Source organism: Taudactylus pleione, unplaced genomic scaffold (genome assembly GCF_031769625.1).
Source record: "Taudactylus pleione unplaced genomic scaffold, aTauple2 ptg000244l, whole genome shotgun sequence".
NCBI lineage: Eukaryota > Metazoa > Chordata > Amphibia > Anura > Myobatrachidae > Taudactylus > Taudactylus pleione.
Window position 1 is genome coordinate 3040910 of NW_028284646.1, and position 23677 is coordinate 3064586.

Below are 23677 nucleotides of genomic sequence, written 5' to 3' on the forward strand. Positions count from 1 at the left end.
TTTTATTTGGTGCAGTGTATTTTACACCTTCACTTTTGGCCCAAATGTGTCCAATTCTAAAGGAGCCAGTTGATATCTTCCACCTCAGCAAGAGAAGTATTACAGTACTGTGACTATAGGATCATATTTCATGCTACAGTCCTTCATATCCAGAGGGTTTTGTCATAGTATGTTTGGGGTGGAAACCTGGATCTAGGCCTATAAGGGGGTCATGCATTTTCATTCAAATCTGAGCTGACTTTGACAAAATATAAATTGAGCTAGGGGTCAAGGGTTCTTGTACATTCCAAAGAACTTGCTTGAGATATTTTTGCTCTTTATTGTAAAATGTATGTTGCCTGCTGTGTAGCTAAGGATTGGCTGTATGTATTCTTTAGAAGAAAAGATCAAAGTATTAAAGAATGGATAATACATATGATTAATAGTCGATCTAGGATGAAAAATATATATTCATTAAGGCCCATGGTAGCTTTTATCCAACTAGGCCATTTTTCAAGTCAGTGACATCATCTTCGTGCTCACATTTATTAACTTTAAATGTTTCTATTAAACAAACAGAGTGTGTGGGGACAGAGGGGATATTCAATATGTAGTATATTAAAAAATATATATTTAAAAAAAAAAATGCAAAAAAAAAAAAACAGAAACCAAAAGTAATAGAAAATGCACTTCTTTAAGAGTCTCTGCATTGCGTCTTATAAATAATGACTGCATCCCATTAGTTACAATTGCTGAATAACTGCATCCTTGCTACCAAAGTTATAAAGTATCATGTTGCCCAGCAGGTGTGACCTACGTGTGGTATGCATTACAGCTTCTCTGTACATGAAATTATACCCAGATAAGGCACTACTACACAGGGTCATAGAAGGGAACTTTCACGTCCTGTGTGCCACTGAAAACAGTTCTGCAATTCTGTGAAACCTTAGTTTGGATATGCAGGTACTGAACAAAAAATGAAATGCCAAAGGGGAGCCAATAAGCATTTTAAAAGCCAGGGTATCTAAACAGAATGAGTATGGAATACCAGTAGTCGGGATGCCTCCTGACAAAATACAGACAGCGGCATATCGATGGTCACTATCCTGACAGGGGTCTGGTAAGTATACTAACCCTCCCCCTTCTCACCCTAATACTCCCTTCTTGTAGCCTAACACTAACCCTCCCCAGCCCACACCCTAACCCTCCCCATTAGTACCTAAACCTAACATTCCCCCCCCCCCCCCCCCACGGCTAACAGCTAAGACGCCCCCTGCTTACCTTGTTCGGGATGGCGTCTGTCTGTATTCCGGCATCGGGATTAAGATAGGCATCGGTATTTCAACGCCTATCTCAAATCCTGTGTCAGACTTCCACTGTCGGGATTTAGACCTGCGGCATCCCATCCGCCGATCTGCTAACTACATCCCATCTAAAAAGGTCTGCTTGTGAGTAAATTAAACTCCGGCATGGCAAGGACCATGATTAACAATGCTGAATTGCCCTGGATAGCATGGCTGCAAGAGGAGACCTCATTGGCTAAGAAAAAGGGGTGATTTTGGGTAGGCATTTGGCAGGAGCTTCGGTGACCAAGACTGCTCAAATTGCTAATGTTTTGAACACAACAGCGTCTAAAGTGATGGTGGAAGTGCATACTCCAGGATTGTAGTATCATGCATTAATTACTCTAAGCAGGAAGGGAAAACAGGAGGGTAAATGCAAAAAAACTTTACTAAATTAAAACCTCTAGCGAGCAGGTTGTTTAATAAGGCTGTTGAGAACTCCCCAGTATTGCATGAATCATTCATCACATCTGCCAGTTCAGTGGTGCAAAGAGCACAGGCAATAGAGTACTGAGCAATAGAAGGTGTTCCGATCAGATCAATCTTCCTATAACAGGATCACATGAATGACCGCCGGAACTATGGGGGTCATTCAGACCCACTCGCGAGTGGCAGTCCGCTCGCAAGTGGGTCGATAGTCCCCACTGCGCAATGGCACGACGGAGGGAGCTCCGTCGTGCGCATGCGTGAGACCAGACGAGCGAAGGACTTTCCTTCGCTCGGAGTGTCTCATCAAAGGGGGCGTGCTGTCGATGGTGACTGACAGTACGCCCCCTTTGGTGGGCGTGCCAGGGGCGTCCCTGCCAGACGGAGGCGTTCCCAAGGGAACGCCTACCGTCTGAAGACGGCCCCACTGACATCACTAGTCACTAGTGATGTCAGTGGGAGTGATTTTGGCTCTGATAGAGCCAAAATCACTCCTGGCCTTGCGGTTGAGAAACTCAACCGCAGGCTTTTACTCGCAGTTTCGATGGTCGCGATGGTCAAGACCATCGCGACCATCATTTTGTACGCTCGTATATGCTGTGGGTGGTGACCCACAGCTATACGAGCGTCCAGGAGGACGCTCCATATTAATGGAGGTGAGCGAGCGCTCTGGTCCCGACGCCGGAAGACCGGCAGCCGGAAGACCGGCAGCAGTGAAGATCCCGATGGGTAAGTAAACTAACTAACCTAACCCTTTCCCCCCCTAACCCTCCCTTAGGGTTGCCTAAACCTAACCACCCCGTCCAAGCAGCCTAACCCTAACCTCCCCTTCCCCTAGCCTAACCCTCCTAGGGGGGTGCCTAACCGTAAGTCCCCCCAGGAGCTCCTAACCTAACCCTCCCCCACTACAGCTGTCCACACCCGCCGACCGTCTTACCTTCGTTCGTAGGGATAATGATAGGCGTCGGGATTTTGATGCCTATCATTAGTCCCCTGTCAAGATTGCATAGTCGGTAAGCCAGCGGTTGGCATTTCGACCGTCGGCTTCCTGACTGCATACCCCTATAACATGTCCTTGACAAACAGAACAATGCACATGTGGCTCCAATCTAAAGAACTTCATATAAATATGTGCTTGATTTCACCACAGGTACTCTAAAGTTGTGGGTCTCGTTTTATGGTCTGGGTGACCAGATGTACCTAGTTGCTAGTAAATGGCTTAGGTCCTAGTATATGCCTAGTATTGTGTAGGACCCCCTCTAGCTCGGCGAAGTGCAACAATGTCGTGGCAACAAGTGGACAGAAGACTTCTGGAGAGATGTTAACTCATGCAGTCTGGATAGCTTCTCACAGCTTCCCGATATTTGTAGGTGCAGGATCGTGTGTGCGACCTCTTCATTCCGTCCCATAAATTTTCGATTGGGTTCATGTCGGGCGAACGTGGTGGCCACACCATTCGTCGGAACTCTCCAGAATGCTCCTCGAATCAATTCTGGACAACTTGGGACAGAGACCAATGCATTATCATGCTTGAATATTTAATTGTTGTGGGGGTACATGAAGTCCATGAAGGGCTGCAAATGCTCATCAAGCAAAGCAACGTAGCGGTTACCAGTTAATGATGTGTTCAGGTGGACCAGTGGACCCAACCCATGCCACATGAACAAATCCAACACCATTATGGAACCACCACCAGCCTACATGGTACCTTGTGGCTAACTGGGGTCCATGGCCTCATGGGATCTGCACCACATCTGAACCCTACCATCAGCCCAAAACAACTAAAACCGTGACTCATCGGGCGACATGTTGCCAGTCCTGCATCAGGTACCTCCTGCATTTAACGTGGATATGATTTGGGCCAGTGTTGCTTGTCTGCTACCATGGACAATTCTGACCAGACACCACTGGTCACAATCATTAAGCACCTGTGGTCGGCCACTGCCCTGTCCATACTAGGTGGTAATGCCTTCCGTGAGGTATTCCAGGTACACACGTAGCACCGTCGATTGAGAAATGTCAGCACAACTTCAGAATGGAGTGTACCATCCGTCGGGCACCCACTATAATGCCACGTTGGAACTAATTCGCATTGCCTTGCCATGAGCAGCCTAACCAGTGTTCAGACTGACTCACGAGAGGTCAGATTACAACATGATCAACTGACGCAGGATTGAGCACTTCCAAGATGTCACAGCAGGGTGTTGCCACCCACAAGTACCTTTACATACTGCTATCACATGACTTTTGACACACACACTATATATATATATATATATACACACACACACACACACTGTATCTTCAACCCTGAAGACAGCATCCACATCAACTAGCCAATTGATATTATGATGTAGTCTCAAAGATACTAAAAGCATTGGGAATCCAAATAAACAATAAGATGGTTTGAAAGATATATGCAGTAAACTTGACCATTGAGGGCAGAGACACATTTGGACAGTCTTCTCCGTTTTCAGTCATTTATTTTGCTTAGAGCACCAGAGGGTGCAAAATTTCAATTAAAGGGCCAGATTCAAAAGATGGATGCTAATACAGCCGCAGCTGTGTCTTTTTTGTGGAGTTGTAGCAGCTAACTACTATGCAAATGCTAGATTCAGTGTTCCCTTAGTGTACAAGCATATGCTGAATAGTGCACTTTCAATGCCTGTACAGACTGCAATGCCACCGGTGGTTCTGAACACTCCACCATCAGTTCATCATCGCATTCACCTATGGCAGATGCAGTGTCTTCCTTCTGAACTTCGTCCACAGTAAATATGGCCACTGTGGCTATGGCTCTGTGTCTGAGAACCCAGCCACTTTCATTGACGTGCTATAAGCATGATCCATAATAATATGTGCAAATTGTCCAATAAAGGGCCAATATCAATTACATCTCAATGACCCAATAATTCAAGGATCTTCCCTTAATTAAATATTACAAAAATATGTGACATAAAACCAAGGGGTAGACAGTGAGCATGAGACAGAGGGTTAGGATGACAGATGGGTGGATTCCTATTTTACAGTATGTGTGGAAGTCATTTGAATTAAGATTTACGCCACTGACATTCTACTTTAAGAGGCAGTTTTTGAAGGTGTCTGTGGAAAGCAACAGTTGTTATTTCAGTTTACGTGAAGTTTGACGGGGTAGCTGAAGCCACTTCATGAAGGGCTATTTAGAGAGTTTGGTTAACGTGTGAACCAGCAGTCTAAAGTAAATGTAGAAATTGGTGAAAGTAGTTATTGTAAAGAGATGTTCAGATGTAAAATAATAAGTTGTGATCAAGTGTGAATTCTATAAGGCACATTTATTGATTTGGAGGGTGATGGGAGACATGTGAGGTTTGCAGGATATTTATTCCATAGTAAATCGCCTGTATGTGTGTGGGGTCTGGATTTGGTGATATGTCACCAGATAATAAAAGCAGAAGGATGGAGAAGTAGATATAGTTGTAGGTGTGTAAAAGTTTTTTATAGTGACACAATGAGGCTGTAATAGTCAACTTTTGATGAAAAGAAAGCTCATGAGTTTTAAGAGGAGGTGAGTGACTCAATAGGGCGGCAGTGTGCCCAGAGAGGTGAGATGCAGGGAGAGTTAGGGATGTTATATCCTTAGAGAAAATACAAAGGAGGGTGTTGATAAAAAGAAATGTGTAGTACATGGTGAGTTTTACTGTCCACATCAGAATCAAGCCCATATTTCTACAGAGGAGCAAATCCTTTTGAATCCTAAGTATTTAGCTAAATAGTATTAAGGATACAGTTTCAAGGGTGACAACTAGTGGAATCTAAATAAAAATGTATGTTAGTATCTATGAAATGTATAGATGTGTCTGTTTTGTCTTGTGTGATTAAGATATTTATATCCAAGAAGGTTATTACTCTTTGAAATTAAAATGACTTATTTATCTCAGATAATTATACTGTATGTTAGGGAGCCCTCACATGATAAGTCTATTACTGATTTTATTCATATGTCATAGTCACAGTCATACGATCTAATCCCTATCAAGTATGCATGATATATTCTGTAACGACACCGGAGACTGAATGTTCAGCCACCAAAAAAGGTTACAGACACTGGTAGAATCAATGTCATTGTGCCCACAGCAGTCATAATTGTATGACACTACCTTGGCATAATGTCTAGCTTTCACATATTTTAGATAAGTAATTTATTTTTAATTAAATCATACTTATGTGGTCTTAGTTATTAAAATAGTGCATGTATGCTGTTAACCATATTAAACTTCAATTATGAACTTTCATTAGACAAAACCACACAAGACTGCTCAAACATTGATATTGGATTGACTGCAATGGGTACACTATGTGACAGGTTATTAAATAAGCCACACTATGTTCCCATTATAAGCCTGGACAATATTGGTTTCTCTACTACATCTAATAGATGCTAGAATTTGTAAATTCTCCTTAATGGTTTCATTTCTCAGGTAAACAATGTCCAAACTGCAGAGGATCATTGAAATTAGTGACCTGTCATGGCCATGGTGGTTTTCCGGTTACCAACTTCTGGAGGCATGAGGGACAATTCATATATTTTCAGGTCAGTGACACACATGGACCTGTGCCTGTAGAAGCTCACCACTGTGTTTACAAGTACTGTTATTGAAAGCAGAGCTACATGTCTGTAACAGGGTCAGTCTCATGAAGGGAGGATAATCAGTATATGAGTGTGATGTGCAAGGTCCTCCAGTGGCATACAAGATTGATGCATCTCCTGTGGGAAGAACATTTATTTCATTATCAGAACTTTTTTATTTTATAGCTATCCAATAGGTGGCTGATGTAGGCTAACAAGGGAGCTAAGCAACATTTTGCATATAGGATCCAGAAGTCATGCTACAACTCTTTTCATAGCCTAATCTGGGTTGCTTTAGCAAATTTGCAGAAAGATAGTCTGGTCAGGGCCAGATTAACAATGTGGCAGATGGAGCTACAGCTCCAGGCCTCCACATAATAATAGGCCCATCACCATCATCATGGCTGCATGATGAGGACCAGCTGCCTAGTTGGCAACAGTTTGCCATAAATATTAAGTATTAAAATTTAATTTCTAGTTTTCTCACAAAATTATGCATTTTGGGGCTCATAGAATAGGGTATGTACACACCCAGATGGCTCTAGCCACATCCACACAGCTCCTCTCCTTCTCAAAGTAGGCCCTTGAATATTTGCAGCCCCAGGCCCAAGTGGCCCGGAATCCAGCCCTGCGTCTGGTCAAGGCCCAGAAGTGACCCTCTGTTGTACAGCCTCTTCTGTGTCACGTTTAGTAAGGAATTTGCAGTAAAGTATACAGATGTGCCCAGCTAGTTTGTTGTTCATAGCATGCCATTCAGGCCTCCTGTGTCGCGCCATGGAACTTTATGTGATGGCTGTACTGTGGCGTACCGTGGTATTCTACAATGAAAGATAAGCCATGCTATGTAATACACTGCTTAACCTCTAGGTGGTGAGTACTCCACTGATAAAATTTGTACTGCAGTGGGATGTTGAGAGAAATGTATCCTTAAAATAGCTGAACTTCAGTTGCTCTGTCATTTTGTAATGCTTAGTGTGCGTCTTCTGGTCATTGTTGGCTACTGTATGGCTGCTTTATTGGGACTCGGTACAGTAATATGCATCTACTGTAGGGTCACTTTTTGGGGACAGGTACTTTGCAGCACAGTAATAGAGATGTGTCCACATGTATCTATCCTCCGTGTGCTACAAGTTGCTCAACACATAGCGCAGGAGAGCTGTGTGACTCGGTAGCGCAGAGTGTCTTTTATGCATCATTTTACCCTAAAATGTATCTTATTAGCACAAGCAGCTTCTGCTGATTAAAATGATATGCAGCATGGCCCTGTTCTGTGAGCCAGTACGGATGTATCTGCAAGCAAATCAGTACGTTAAAGTGTTATAGTCGCTATTAGTGTAACAACGTTTCGCGTGCAGATACACCCAAACTGGCTCACAGAATATAGGCATGCTGCATATAATTTTAATCAGCAGTAGCTGCTTGTGCTATCAATTCGATTCGCTGTATGATTCAAATGCATTTGAAAGTAAAAAGTCGCATAAAAGACGCTCGCGCTACCGAGTCACTCCATGCCGTGACAGAATTCACACACACCACCAAGTGATTTATTTTTAATCTAGTAATTAAGATTAAAATAAAAAAACTCCCCTTCCATGATTTGAACCCCAGACCTCAATGTGCAAGGCGCAGACCTTACCCACTAGCCTACACTCTCTAGCCATGTTGAGAGCTGCACCTGTCGTGTATGTGATGTGAAGTGTGCAAATTAAAGCGGGCAATGTGTACAATGTCAATAGTGGGCTCAGCATGCGGCAGCATTGAATAGAAGCGAATGATGGTGGAGGTGAGCCATTCAGTGAGCTCAATGGAGTTGAATAGTAATTGTGTGATGGTGGGGGGAGGTGATGAAGGAACTTGGGTGGCCATAAACAGAGAGGAAGGGAGAAGGGAAGTGAAAAGTAGTGTATTTTAAAAGTATTGAACCTAACATGATCTCTCTTTATGAAAAACTTGCCCACTGTTATGGGTACAATACAATGTCTACTGCAATGCAGAAATGCCAAGTGGTGGGATGTCGAGAGAAATGTTTTGAGTCTAAGGTCACAGGAGTGCTGTGTGACTCGGTAGTGCAGAGTGTCTTTTTTTCGTCTTTTATGCATCTCTTTACCCTAAAATGTGTCTTATTAGCACAAGCAGCTTCTGCTGATTAAAAATATATGCAGCATGCCTATGTTTTGTGAGCCAGTACGGGTGTATCTGCAAGCAAATCACTACATTAAAGTGTTACAGTCGTTATTAGTCTAACATAACGTTTCCCGTGCAGATACACCCTAACTGGCTCACAGAATATAGGCATGCTGCATATCAATTTAATCAGCAGAATCTGCTTGTGCTATTAATTCGATGTGCTGTATGATTCAGATGCATTTGGAGGTAAAGCGTTGCATAAAAGACGTTGCGCTACCGAGTCATCATGTCTTAGTGAAAGCTGTGCATGCCTGTGACCCCTGTCTGAGCCCATGAGACAAATATATATATAACAGTACAGGACTCACACACATACTGTTATTATTTTAATACTTTATTATTACACATTCTTCTACAGTCCTGATTCCATGACCAAAATGCTATACTATAGTGTACCCCAATCACAGCTTCTGTCAGTCAGTCATCGGGCGGCGATACACAAAATGCATTGGAACACTGATGCATGTGCTGTGTAGTTTAGGAAAAGTGACACCTGGTGGACAAAAAGTTGTATTACACGATATGACTTTTTTCCAGTTCTACACTACGTTCCGTTAAGAAACATTCTGTGTAGCGCGACTCAAGGCTTCTGTGTGGCGTGAGATGCATGCAGCGCTACATGGCTGTATAGAGCAACAAACTAGCTGGGCACATCTGTAGCATAGATAAGGTGTGTGGATATGATATTAACATCCATATGGGTTTGTAGGTTTTGTCGTAATCTTTCGTCTTATTTTGGCTAGTTGTACTGTGATCATTACAGATACCAGATTACTTGTGTTCTAATGGCAGTAATATCTAAGGGCGTGCGGGGAATTCAATCTACCTAAGGACAATGGCTAATAGTACAGAAGTAATTAAGAACAATGCACAATAAAAAATACTAAATTTAAATAAAAAAAATAAAATAAAAAACAGTGCAGATGCGGTTTTCCACCTGTGGCTCGGTGTTCTTACATGACTGCAAAAAGTATCATTATTAAAAGAAGCAAAGAGTCTTCACTGACCTACAGACTAGCAATGCTTTAATGGCTAAAAAACAAGGGTCTGAAGGCTTATATGCGAGTGGGAGATTAGATTATGGGTGCTGTTTAATAATTGGGAACCATATGAATAGATAATGCATTTGCCCATACATCCCCCTGCACATGTAGGGTCACCTCTCAATACCAGCCACCTAATCTGTTCTCAGTTTGCAATCATTTTAGGTTAACACTAAAACATGGGCCCAGTATAGCTATTGCTAAAAGTGTGGTGCACTGTATAATCATACCATGCCAGAGTACATGTTCTAATCATATACCAACAGAGTAAGGAAAGTGTATGTTTGAGCTCCCTTCATTTTAGCACCTGCCATGCAGCTTCTTTTGGAAATTTTGTTTTGCAGAGGACAACCACTTTGTCATTTACACAGCTATGCTCTACCTTCCCGGTCAGGAGCATTTTAACAAATAAGGGTCCATGTGTTCGGTGGGCCCCCTTCCACTTTTACCTGGCTGCAGACAGCGCCAGCATTCTCGCAATACAGTCTTGAATATGGCACCTGTTCAGAAAATAGCAAAGACAATGACACTATCAGTCTCTGCTATCTTCTGTGCTGGCACCATATTTCTGATTACATCGCTATTAAGGTGGCGCTGTCAGCAGTTTGGAAAGAATCTATTCTGGGTGCAGGATGTTCGGTGTGGGTCCCTATTGATACACAACTGCTCTTGGTCATCATCTACTTAGTGTCTCGCTTCCACCACTGGGACACATACAGTAGGGGTCTATGTACTAAGCCTTGGAGAGAGATAAAGCGCCAACAAATCAGCTCCTGTCACATTACAGGCTGTGTTTGAAAAATTACAGGAGCCTAATGCACAAGAGGGTAATAGAATTATAACCAGTTCTCAGATACAACTCATTTTTTCTGTGGACAAGTAATTAAACAGATAAACACTACAAGCTATCTCATAACAGTTTGTGCATGACTTATCAGTCTGAATAAACATCACCTCTGTGTGAATGTTATTAACCAAACTTAAAGTTCAGGCTGTCTAGATTGTAGGTGCAAGATTTGTTCACTTTACTTAATATAAGGGTCTGCATGTGCCCAAGCCTGTCACTGTGTTATTGGAGTGTCAATACAGTACTTAGCCCAAGAGGGATTGATAATTTATCATATTGACTGGTGTTTATCGTCTATCTCCTGTGATCTTCAATAAAACCTACTCTGGTTTGGAATAAATGGGTATGGTAACCTCCTTGCTCACATCCGCTACACAACTACCAACTTGTAGGCATATGCCAATAATTTCAAATTTTTCTAGAGTTATAGATTACCTGTTTGTATGTCTGTTAATAATACCCAGTCTCAATGTATTACTGTGTTTGTTCCATATTATAAAGCACTATGAAATAGGCTAGCTCTATATAAAGAAGTGTTAAAATAAAAGTAAACACAGGCATATTCTATCCTACCTGTGTAGCACAGACTCAGCAAGTGGCATCTCGAGACTGAACAAATTCAGCCCAAGTCTTTGCTAAAATCCCTGGGTGAACAGTCTAAAAGGCGTCTCCTAATCCCACCATTGAAGATAAATTTAAGGAGGAAAATGCTTTTTCCAGCACCTAAGGAAAGCAGTAAATATTTCTTATATAAGTTAGATCTTAGCTTCACTACATCAAGGACCTTATGGGTATTATCCCGGGCTTCACTGCCCAACACAAAACCTTCATGGTCAGGGTGGACCAGCTGAGGTAGGTATCGGGCCAGGCAATTGGCTATTAATTTAGCATATATCTTAACATCTGTAGTTAATCATGAACTGGGCCTATAGTTTTTGCAGTCATTGGGGACCTTCCATGGTTTGAGACTTCTCACAACTTGCAACTCCAGCATGTGTTTGGGCACCGCACGCTGCAAAGGGGGACATATGTCTCCCTCAGCAGCTTATATGAGCCCCGGTTGGGCCCCTACAACAAGCCCGGGCTATCAGTAGCCCCCCCAGGATCAGTGATGTGCGGTGAGGTCAATGGCTGGGGCCAGCACACATGGAGATGGGTCTGAGTGTTGGGAGGCTCTCTCAACCCCTACTCACTGTAACTCTTCTCTCACTACACTAAACTTCAGTGTCCATTGATTCTCCTACCTGCATCACTGTCTTCTCTTGCTGCTGCTGACTGAGCTCCGATCTCTAAACACTGCAGTGCACTTCCTGGTCACATGACACATCCAATGCAACCATCAGTGCTCAAGGCACGCCCTCCCATACTCAGAGGCATGCCTCTATTAGCTCTCTGCCCGTGGTGTGTCCCCGCCCCTAGCTCTGCAAGCAGTGTCCGACTATACAGAAGCGAGGCTGAGCTGTTGCTGCCTCATCTCTCGTCTCCCTGCAGTCCCACAGAGTTCCACAAAGCTGGTGAGTGTCAACTATAAAAATGATTACAATAAACAAAGATGATGTTTATAAGTTATAAATATCTTCTTTGTATTATTCTAATAATTTTTATATCAAATCTCAGGAGTATGATAGAGGAGGCTCTACATTTCCAAAAAAAAAAAAAAAAAAAAGAATTGTGCTCTCCTATAATTCGCTATGACTTTTTAGCTTGCCATATTGTTTTTTATTGTCATACTTCTATGTTGATTTCAACATCAGTATGACACTGTATGACAAATTTGAAATACAAATTATAAAAAACAAAAAAAAGGTTGTTTTAAGAGACCTTGTCTTATTAATAAAAAAAAATACAGTATTTTATTACATCAATGGATCCTACAGCAATCGTGCACATACCTGGCTGGAGCTCATAGAAAAGCCTCTTCCCCTCTCCATCATTCTTTGTGCTAGCATTATCCATTTAGGCGTGGGTGTGGGTCTACTGAGCTCATCATTACAAAGTCAGTGTCGGGTGGGGAACCTTTTTTCTGCCGAGGGCCATTTTGGTATATATAACAATTCGCGGGCCTGCTGCAGGCGATGTCACACGGGATCGGGGCTACAATCACCAGAGATTACAGCAATGCCCGTAGCATCCTGAGGATGTATAAAGGCAGCGGTGTGACAGTCTGAGGCGTCCTAAGGATGCTAGCCAGATGAGATTAGCAGAAAAAAGCTCAGAGCGCCAGAACAAATGATTCCAGGGGCCTTATATGGCCCTCGGGCCTAAGGTTCCCCATCCCTGGCTTAGACAAACATAAATTCCCAAAACACTACCTGTAATAAGCATAACTTTCAGGTTTCAATCTAGAACTATCGACAGTACACACCAACCTTATGGTCAACCAGTTGTCGGGCGCAATGAAAAACAATGATTTAAAGCTACACATAATACTGAAATCTGTCTACATTATTTCCATGCTAATTAGGGAAAGACTATACCTTATATAACATCCTGGATTTATGTTACCTGCACTCAATACAGGGACATCTTAGATAATCACACTATACACATCCTTTTGTACCAATTGTAATATAAAAAGCCCTTACTATATTTATATGCGGCAGCTGTTGGAAAGAGCAGGATTAGCAATATATACAGCCTGTACTCAGGAAGAGTTGTCCCCAAATCAAAACGCCAAATTAATGCAATGTTATAACGTAATTAAACCTTGTACAATCCTGCCTATACCTTCTAAACCTTTATACGCTCCTGCCTATACCTTCTATGTTGACGCTATTTGCGTACGCAGTCATACAGTAAAATAAAAGCGTTCAGACATGGAAATGTGTTTCCAAAGCACAAAGTATATTATTCAAAATAAAAAAAAAACAGTAGGTTACACGCTGTGATCTAAAGACAATTTAGCGCAAAGAAATTATACAGACCCAAGGTACAGTTATACATACGCATGCACACTGGAACCAGTTACCGGCATCAAAAAGAGACCTCCATCAACAGCATCAGCAAGAAGACTCCAGATTGGAGTCTGTAAGCACATTTATACTCTTTACAGGGATAAGCAACATAATAGAAAAGTTTGGCATGGTTCCATTGGTTCCCAGTGCGGGTGCATCTGTTACAGGACATTTAACAGGTCGATTCAAATGGACACAGATCAGCCTCCGACAGCCTTTTGTCTCCTTTTTCCCTCCGCTTGCAAATCTAAGCTGCTAACATTACAAAGTACATTTTGGTGTTTTAACTCTCTACAGTCCATAAGTTGAGAATGCGTGTTGCGATCTTCTCACCGATGACACTGGAAAGCTGTTGAGACAGAGTAGATCAGTACGCTACCAAACATGGTTGGCTTATCATGAACTAAACCTTAGATATCAAAATAGTCTTTATTTCACAACATTAGTAATAAATGAATAACCCTTGAATATTACACTTTGGAGCTATGGAAACTTTTATGTGAGTGTGCAGTGTGTAAGTATGAGGGGTTTGGGAAAAGACGCTAGTTAGTTATATGTAACTTAGGGAAGATGCGTACGCATGAAGCTAACAGCGTTCGCCTGCAGGATTTTATGCATTTGCTAATGTGCGTCATGTTAACAGCATAACTGTGTGTATTTAGTGTGTGTATGGGATATGGTGAAATATGCGATCGCATGATGCTAATAATAGCATCGCCGTATGTACTTAAGTGTGAGCTTCTCTAAAATGGCGCTGGGCGGCCATTTGCAAAATGGCGTTGTGCAGATCTAATTTTCTAAGATGGTGTCTTGTGGCCATTCGCAAGATGGCGTCGTTCCAATCTAATTTTAAACTGATTCTGTCTCAGCCAATTATCCAGTTTCAACAGCAAGACACCCATGTAAGCAAGAATGGGGAACCTCCAATACACCAAACAACAGGCAACTTGATTATTTTCTTTCATGAATTGAATTAAGTGATTTAAATAAAGTTTATAAAATAATGAGCGAATAAGTCACCAATTGTCTGTTTGTGCTTTATCTCTACAGCTGTGAGCTTGTAAAACATTAGGCACTTTTAAGAACTAGGAATAATAACAACAATTTATACATATTCAATTAACTACTTTGCCCTCCTTACTCAATACACCATTTATAGACTCAGACACAGCAATGTCATCACACAGTGCTTCCAGTTCACAATGTCTCCAACAACTGGCCATGCTGGGTTCCACAGTGATACAGCGAGGGAAACAAACTAGCATCCCTCATCTCAAAGTCCCTATATTAATTTTCAGAACCACTACTACATTTCTATTACTACATTAATTATATAATTCCTATTATCTGTAATCTGCGAGTACATGTATTAAAAAATACTAGGCCGCTATATACAGTACAACTCAGGTACTGTTTGCAGAAGTGGGCAAGCAATATTGCTAACTGTATGTGCTGGAGACTTATACCCATTGTATCTATTATTGTTCTAGTTGTATCTGCATCACAGGCGGCAGAGAGTGTTATAAGCAAATAGTTTAAGTGGCCTTACTATGTATCAAGCCCCATTATTACCTGCATAAATGTAAAATAGAAGTACTAAATTGCTGACCCAGCACTCGCATTTTTCAGAAAAGTGACTGTACTAGGGGCCTGATTCAGAGACTGATGCTCTGAAAGAGCGCTCGCTCCGAATCAGGGCGTTTTTTTTTTTCCGCATAGCTGTGGGTGACCACCCACAGCTATTGCGAGCGGCCAGGATGATGGTCGCGATGGTCAAGACCATCGCGACCATCGGGCTTGCGACGAGACCCTTGTGCTAGGGTCTCGTGGCCGAAAGCCCCAGAGAGCTTCCGGCTCTAATAGAGCCGGAAACTCTCCCACTGACATCACTGGTGATGTCAGTGGGGCCGCCCACAAACGGCAGGCGTTCGCTTGGGAACGCCTCAGTTTGCGAAGCTACACCCCTGCCACTCCTCCAAACGGTGCGAGCTGTCGATCAAAATCGACAGCCGTCCCCTTTTGGTGCGAGACTCGTAGCGACAGAGCGCCCGTCGCTAGCCGGGTCTCGCACATGCGCACGTCGGAGCCGGCTCCGGCGTGCGTATGAGCAGTGGCCAAACATTGACCCGCTCGCGAGCGCATAGCGCTTGCGAGCGTGTCTGAATCAGGCCCACAGTTCAATGTGATATCTGATTAATACATGTATAGAAACTTCTTATTTCCAGCAGCTTTTACAAGGAACTACTCTAAACCTCTGCTTACTTGAAACAAGCAAAGCATAAAAATAATAAAATAAACTGTTCAATATGGTTTCTCTTTACAAAAATATCAGTGCCTTTATTTGTTATCTTATTTTTCTTAAGACAAAAGGTAATCATGACCATCCAAAACCAGAAACAAAACTAGAGTCTGACAGCAGAAAGACCGTGTACAAGAAGCGCACATCTATCGGATCCACCTCCGCGGAACTTAAAGGAAACAGGAATATTGAGGTATTTTATTTCTTATATGGATGTATATAATTTATTTACAGTTAACATGTTGAGGCCAGTATTTGCTGAGGACAGTGGGCCTGATTCAGAGCCGGACGCTCTGACCAGAGCGCTCGCTCTGAATCAGGGCCCTCCTACCTAAAAATGGAACCACCCACAGCTTATGCGAGCGTCCATGATGATGGTCGCGATGGTCAAGTCCATCGCGACCATCGGGCTTGCAACGAGACCCTGCGGTAGGGTCTCGCTGCCGCAAGCCCAGGAGTGCTTTTGGCTCTATCAGAGCCAAAAGCACTCCCACTGACATCACTAGTGATGTCAGTGGGGCCGGCCCCAGATGGAAGGCGTTCCCATGGGAACGCCTCCGTCTGGGCAGCCACGCCCCCGGCACGCCCACTAAAGGGGGCATGCTGTCAATCACCATCGACAGCACGCCCCCTTTGGTGCGAGACCCATAGCGACAGCTTGGCTGTCGCTATGTGGGTCTCGCGCATGCGCACGACGGAGCTCCCTCCGTCATGTGCATTAGGGCACCATCGACCCGTTTGCGAGCGTCCTGCGCTCGCGAGTGGGTCTGAATTAGGCCCTGTATTCCATCTACAGTCACAGGTTAAATATGATGATCTTTAAGTAAGAACTGGCACAGAAAGACATGAGCAGAATGTTTATTGCACTACACAAGGATTTTTCCCATACAAATCTTCTAAGCAAAGAGGGGTAACATTTTGAAACTGCTCCATGGAATTTTGTCTCATTCAACATTTGTCTTCTGAATTTTAGAAGTTTCTGGGACTGTATATGACCCCTCACAGCCTTTTCTAGTTACTCACCTGACCCAGTCCCATTGTTAATTGTTGTTAATTTTACGTACCAAAGTAGTGTGCTAGTTAATTTTATGCCCCATAGTAGTACCATTTATCACATTATGCCACAGTGTTCCCAATTCTCATTGTCACATTGCCACTAGTTTACATTGGCAGGCTTTTCTTACTACAGTACACTGCGTGCTGATATCTTGTGATAAGAGTCTTGACACTCTTTAACTGGCTCCTCCTACATACGTTCTCCGCGGTCGGGTACGGGATGTCATTGCTCGGCATCCTGGCGGTTGGTATGTTGACAGGGTTAGGATACAGACTGACAGGTATCCACACCCTCTCCCTACCCCTCCCTTCCTGGTGCCTAAACCTAACCTCCCCTCCCTGCACCCTAACCCTCCTCCCTTAGTGCCTAACTCTAGCTCTATCGCTAACCCTCCCCCTAACCCCGCTACTTACCTTCGGGATGCCGGCGCCGGGATTCTGACAGGTGACGGGATTGCATTCTGAGCACCGGAATCCCTGCGGTTCTCCGCCCTCAATGGCTGGCACATACAATGCTGGGAGGAGCGGCACAGACTCTACTATCAGTGTTCATAGGTGTAAGCTGGATGCAGTCTGGGCCCCATAGCAGTGGTACCAACTATAGTTATACCCCTGAGATCAGCCAAATTAACTACAGTTGTGGGCATGCACTTCATAAACAGTATAGAGACACAACTGTTCCTCCCCCAAAACTTAAGATCCCAACCGGCATAAAGAAAAGAAAATTAAGAGTTATGGTAGACTTACCTTTGCTAACTCTATTTCTTCGAAGTCCATAGGATCCACAGATATACCATGGGGTATTTGTGGTTTGAGTGATCCGGGCACCAACAGTTAAGCTTTAGCTCCCAGGATGCCCCAGTCCTTCTCCACATGTACCCCAGCCACAGGTAGACAAGTTTTGTAAACATGCCCAAGGCAGGAGCAGGAAAAAAGAGAAGGAAGAACATTACTCTCAAGAAACTCTCCCAGAAGATGAAGGAATCAGTGATCAAGAGACAAAAATCCACAATGAGGCCAGATGCGTCAAAGTGGGCACCCTGTGGATCCTATGGACTTCGAAGTAATAGAGTTAACTAAGGTAAGCCTACCATAACTTAAATTCTTCTTCGGGGTCCATAGGGGAAACACAGATACCATGGGGATGTCACATAGCAGTTTTCATAAGGGTGGAGTACTCTCCCGAGCAGAAAGGAAAATCTGATGCCCAAAAGGAAGCATCCTGAGAGACAAAACGTATCAAAGGTATAGGGTCTGAGAAAGGTGTAGACGGAAGACCCGGTGGCCGCCTTGCACAATTGGTCAGCAGAAGCGCCACGTCGAACTGCCCACGAGGATCCCACAGACCCAGTGGAATGAGCTGTAACTCTGTTTGGAACAGGAAGATTAGCTTGCGTGTAGGCCTGAGAGACTGTCATGCAGAGCCATCGAGCCAGAGTCTGTTTATTAGCTGGCCAGCCTCGCTTGTGAAAGCCATGCAACAAAAAAGAGAATCTGATTTCCTCAAGGAATTAGTACGATCCATGTAGATCCAAAAAGCGCCAACCGCATTCAGGGAAGCTTCACCTACAGAAAGATTGGAAGGCCAGAATCACAATCTCTTCATTCAAATGGAACTGGGATACCACTTTAGGGAGGTACACAGCCCTATTATGGAGGACAGCTCTGTCCGGATGAAAGATCAAGAATGGGGAACGACAGGAGAGCGCTGCCAAATCAGATACCCTGTGGGCAGAGGAGATAGCGAGGAGAAAGAGCATCTTCGCTGTCAGCCACTTGAGGTCTACAGAGTCCAGAGGTTCAAATGGAGGAGCCTGTCGAGCCCTGAGAACCAAAGACAAATCCCACAGAGCTACCGGAGCGAAAGAGGAGGTTGAAGACAGACAACTCCCTGAAAGAATGTTCTAACATCAGGCAGGGGAGCAATCCTTTGCTGGAACCAGATTGATAGAGCAGAAACCTGAACTCTAAGGGAGGCCAGAAGGAGACCAAGATCTAACCCAGTCTGGAGAAAGGCCCAGGGCTATTAGTATCACCATGCCTCCTTCTTACTTGTACTTTCGAAGCACCCTCTGGAGGAGGGAAATCGGAGAAAGGAGGTATGCGAGATTGAAGTCTTGTGGTTGTGATGTGAGGCCATAAGGTCTACGTCTGGCAGTCCCCATTAGTCCATCAGGAGTTGTAAGCCATCCGGGTGTAGAGCCCACTCTGCGGCGTGTATGTCCTGACTGCTTAGGAAGTCTGCTTCCCAGTTGTGGACTCCTGGAATGAACACTGCCGAGATTTCTGGCAGATGACCTTCGGCCCAGACCAGAATGTTTGCCACTTCCCGCATGGCTGCCCGACTTTGTGTGCCTCCCTGATGGTTGAGGTAGGCTACCGCAGTTGCGTTGTCAGACTGCCTGGAGGATGTATTGCATCCATAAGGATCCAATACATCCTCCAGGCAGACCGATTGTGTCTGGGATCAACTCGGTTACAACAAACTTATCGGAATTTATTGACTTCCACTTACAACCACTAGTTCTTTTATATAAATCACACCTGAAGGATACACGTGATTTTTTAAAATAAGTTGTCGAATGTTGAATGGGAAGATGATTACGTGATGGTAAGTGCAGATGTCAGCTCCTTGTATACCACCATTAAACATAATCAGGGTGTAGAGGATATAAAACTGACATTAGAAGGATCCGATATCGAAAATAATTTGCAAGAATTTTTAATTCATGGTATCAACTTTATTTTAAGACATAATTACTTTCTTTTTAAAGATACTTTTTATCTACAAGAGGTCGGCACTGCTATGGGCACCAGGTTCGCACCTAGTTATGCAAACATTTTTATGGTGGTGTGGGAAGATTTAAATATCTGGAACCACAACCCCCATAGTGCGAACCTGGTGCTCTGGTGCCGATATATAGATGATATATTTTTTATCTGGAAAGGGGAGAGAAGTCTTTTAGACAAATTTTGCACTACATTGAATTTTAATGATCACAATATTAAATTAACGTTTGATATTCAAACTGAACATATAAATTTTTTGGACGTGACAGTATATGTGGAAGATGGGAAAATTCAAACTAAATCTTACCAAAAACCGACAGATTCCCTATCATACATACAAATGGGCAGTTGCCACCATCATCAATGGCTTGCCTCCATACCAGGGGGCCAACTTAAGAGAATAAGGAGGAATTGCTCTAAAACAAAGGATTTTAAGGATCAAGCTAAGATGAAAGAAGCGTTTTTAGCCAATGGATATAAGGAAGTTATGGAATTGGAAGAAATTAAATCAACAATGGAATTGGATCGAAAGGAATTGTTAGTTACCAAACCGAAAAAAATGAGGGAAGACAAATTCCAGTGGGCTTTCATCTCAGATTTTAATTCCCAACATAGGGAAATTGAGAACATTTTTAGGAAACACTGGTCCATACTTGAAAGGGACCCTGTTTTGGGGAAAGTTATCCCTCGGAAGCCAGTACATATATATAGAAAAGCGGCTAATCTGGCTACAAAACTAGTTAAAAGTGCACACTTATCCCATGAAGTTCCGACTATTAATAAAACTGTTGGCTTTCATAGGTGTGGCCTATGCTTAGGATGTAGAAACATAAAAAAACCTGGAAAGGAAAAAACATAAATGGACAAGAATTTAACATATCAGACTTTATTACGTGTAATTCTAAAAACGTAATTTATGCCATTGAGTAAGTGTGGATTGTTCTATATCGGGAGGACAACAAGAAATCTTAAGATTCGGATCGGAGCACATCTCCGAAATATCAAAAAAGGTGTAGAAACACACACTATCAGCCCATTTTAAAAACACTCATCAGTGCTCTATAGATGGGATAAAAAAATTTCTGGGATTGACGACAGTGAAAGGGTCTATACGAACTAACGATAATATAAGGGCCATTGCTAGGGAAGACATGAAAATGATATATATAAATATAAAACACTAAACCCAGGTGGCCTGAACCAAGACTTTGAAGTCAAGTGGTTCCTATAATAGGGCTCATTTGTATTCTTTCATGTCGCTTATATACCACTTTGCTAGTTTTTTTATGTCCTCTGGCTATGTACATTCGTTCTGCATTTTTAATACATTTTAAATATTTATAGGATGAATGGATTTTATTCATACTCAATTTAATATGTGCAATGAATTTATTTATTTGTCTTCTCAATATTTTGTGTATATATATATATATATATATATATATATATATATATATTCACAAGTAGGATATATATACACCTTTCCTGTATTACATACCATTTATATGTGTTATTTATTTAAGTGTTTTTGTTATATGATAAGATATTTATATATTAACATTGGTATTTATAATGTCTGGGCTAAAATATGGATGCCTGGAATCGGGAGACAATAGTTCCCTTATATGTCCCATCTAGCTTCGTCCGCTACGGAAGTGCGTCATGGTTGGGTGACATAACTTCCGCCGCTGAACTAGACCCGATGGGGTCGGTATTACACAGCGTGCTGGAAGATGTGTGCGATGGTCATGTGCTGCCAGAAGGTGACGCGGACAGCTGGAACAGGATAGGCGGAATCTATTAAAGGGAGCTCCAGATTTGTCACATCCGGAGGAAATCCGATTGGAAGTCATTTTGCGATTAACTATACCTGGATATATCCCACCAGGGAACATGGATTTTAATATCTTTTGGAACTAGATCCTTATATGCTTGCTTATTGAATACAGTAGTTAAGTCCCTATTATCGGTTAATTAGTTGCACAGGGTATTTAAGGTACCAAAGTGTGCATTATTCCTCATACCTTGAAAAAGACCTGCAGTGACAGGTCAAAACGCGTTGGTCTTAGGAATTTTTTTTTTTTCACTGCTGGATATTACTGATTGTTGCTTCTGTGAGACGGTGGATCTGGTACTATCTTCTTATCAGGTCACCTTTTTTTATATTTATTTGGATTATATGTCTCTGTTTTGTGTCTGTGTATGTATTTTATATTAGTAAAAGTATCTAGCCATACACACCACTCCTCTCTTTTTTGAGGATCTACTATATGGAAATAAATTACAAGAACACCTTGGGGGACGATTGAAAGAAACCTTTATATGCAGATTACAGCATCTATATCACGTGAGTAGGGTACGCATCATTTTACCCTCCTCGCGATTGGTGTGTATCCACAAAGAGATTAATCTTGGAATACTGAGTGGGCTGAGGGGATAAAGAAACTTTTATGGGAAAATAACCACTCATTTGAACGTGAGTCGGGGTACGCACTTATTTCACCCGATCAATTGACAGAATTACACCATCTTTTTCATCTCTATTATATAGACATTACCAGAAACATTATATTAGATCTGTAAGACAGTATCTTTCCTGTATTTATTGTTTTACATGTATCATATGGATAAACCCGGGAGACTTTGAGCATTCTTCATATAAAGGTGACATACGTCAGAATCTCCCATTCAAGAAAAGGATTAATTATTACCTCTATATATGTATATACAGCGCCACCTGACAGAACAATATTTTCTCTTTGTCACGTTGGATCTGGACCGGCCTGCCCTGGAGAAGGTCTTGTGCCTGACTGCTCTGTACACTGATTGAAGCTCCAGAATGTTTATGGGCAGGTAACTTTCCTGAGTTGTCAACCATCCCTGAAAGGTATGACGACCGATTACCGCACCCCATCCATGAAGGCTGGCATCTGTCGTGAGAAGTTTCCAATCTGGAATCCAGAAGAGGCGACCCATGTCCAGATGGGATGTCTGTAGACACCATGAGTGTGAAAGCCAAACCTCCCGAGACAGAAGGATCATCTGGGACCGGATCAGATGATACTGTCCATTCCAACGGGAGAGAATCAGAGACCTGGAGTGAAACTGGGCGTATTCCACCATATCGAAGGTGGACACCATGGACCTGCATTATTGAGTGAATGGATACCCTCTGATTGTGGAGCAAGCTGCGCACACGCAAGTGTAGTGTCAAAATCTTGTTGCTGGCAGAAAGATCCTCTGTATTCGAGAATCTAGGAGTGCCCCCAGATGTATCATCCGCTGTGTCAGAGATAAGGAGGACTTTTTCCAATTGATGATCCAGATGTGTGTTTGCAGAAGTCCAAGGTCAGCTGGAGATGGCATTGTAACACAAGCGGTGAGTGAGCCAAGATTAAAAGGTCATCTAGGTATGGCAGGATTCTGACTCCCTGGCGTCTGAGGTGTGCCGCCATCACCGCCATTATTTTGGTAAAGACCTGAGGGGCCGTTTTACAGACAAAAGGGCAGTGCCCAAAACTGGTGATGTTGCTGCAGGACAGCAAACTGTAGGAACCGCTGGTGGATTGGAGTAATAGGTAAATGCGGGTATGCATCCTGAATGTCCAGAGAAACCATAAAATCCCCAGGCTCCAATGCCAGGATAATTGATCGCAGAGTGTCCATGCGGAACTTGGGAACTCTGACAAATTTGTTGAGGGGTTTGAGATTCGGAATAGGCCGATGAGAGCCATTCGTCTACTGAATCAAGGAGAGTGGAATAAAAACCAGTTCCCCTCTGAGCCAAAGGAACCGGCATTATCACCCCTGAACTCAGCAGGGAGTGAATGGCCTCCTGGAGGGCCAAGGCCTTGATAGGGTCTGATGGGGGACCTGTACAATAGAGTTACTGGGGAGAATGCCTCAGGAAGATTAGGGCGTACCCAAGAGACCACTTCTCGGACCCAGGCATCTGTTTTACACCAAGAGTCGACAAATCGAAGAAGTCACGTACAAAGCCTGACTAAGCTGTTTACACAGAGAAAACACGTTAGGCGGATCCCTGGTCACTGGTCACATTTGGATTGAGACTTTGCACCTTTCACTGGACTTTATTGCACCGCTGTCCCTCGGTCTCACAGCTGGCATCCGGCCACATCACACACAG

At 43.0% G+C, this 23677-nt stretch overlaps 1 protein-coding gene across 1 annotated transcript in view; it reads left to right on the top strand.

Annotated features, from left to right (window-relative positions):
• The window catches only part of GCM1 (GCM transcription factor 1), an 82630-nt gene that overhangs the window by 33082 nt on the left and 25871 nt on the right, over window positions 1-23677 (top strand). Inside the window, exons 3-4 of the mRNA XM_088479679.1 lie at window positions 6206-6318; window positions 15749-15877. Coding sequence (XP_088335805.1) covers window positions 6206-6318; window positions 15749-15877 — 242 coding nt within the window. The remainder of the gene's footprint in view (window positions 1-6205; window positions 6319-15748; window positions 15878-23677) is intronic.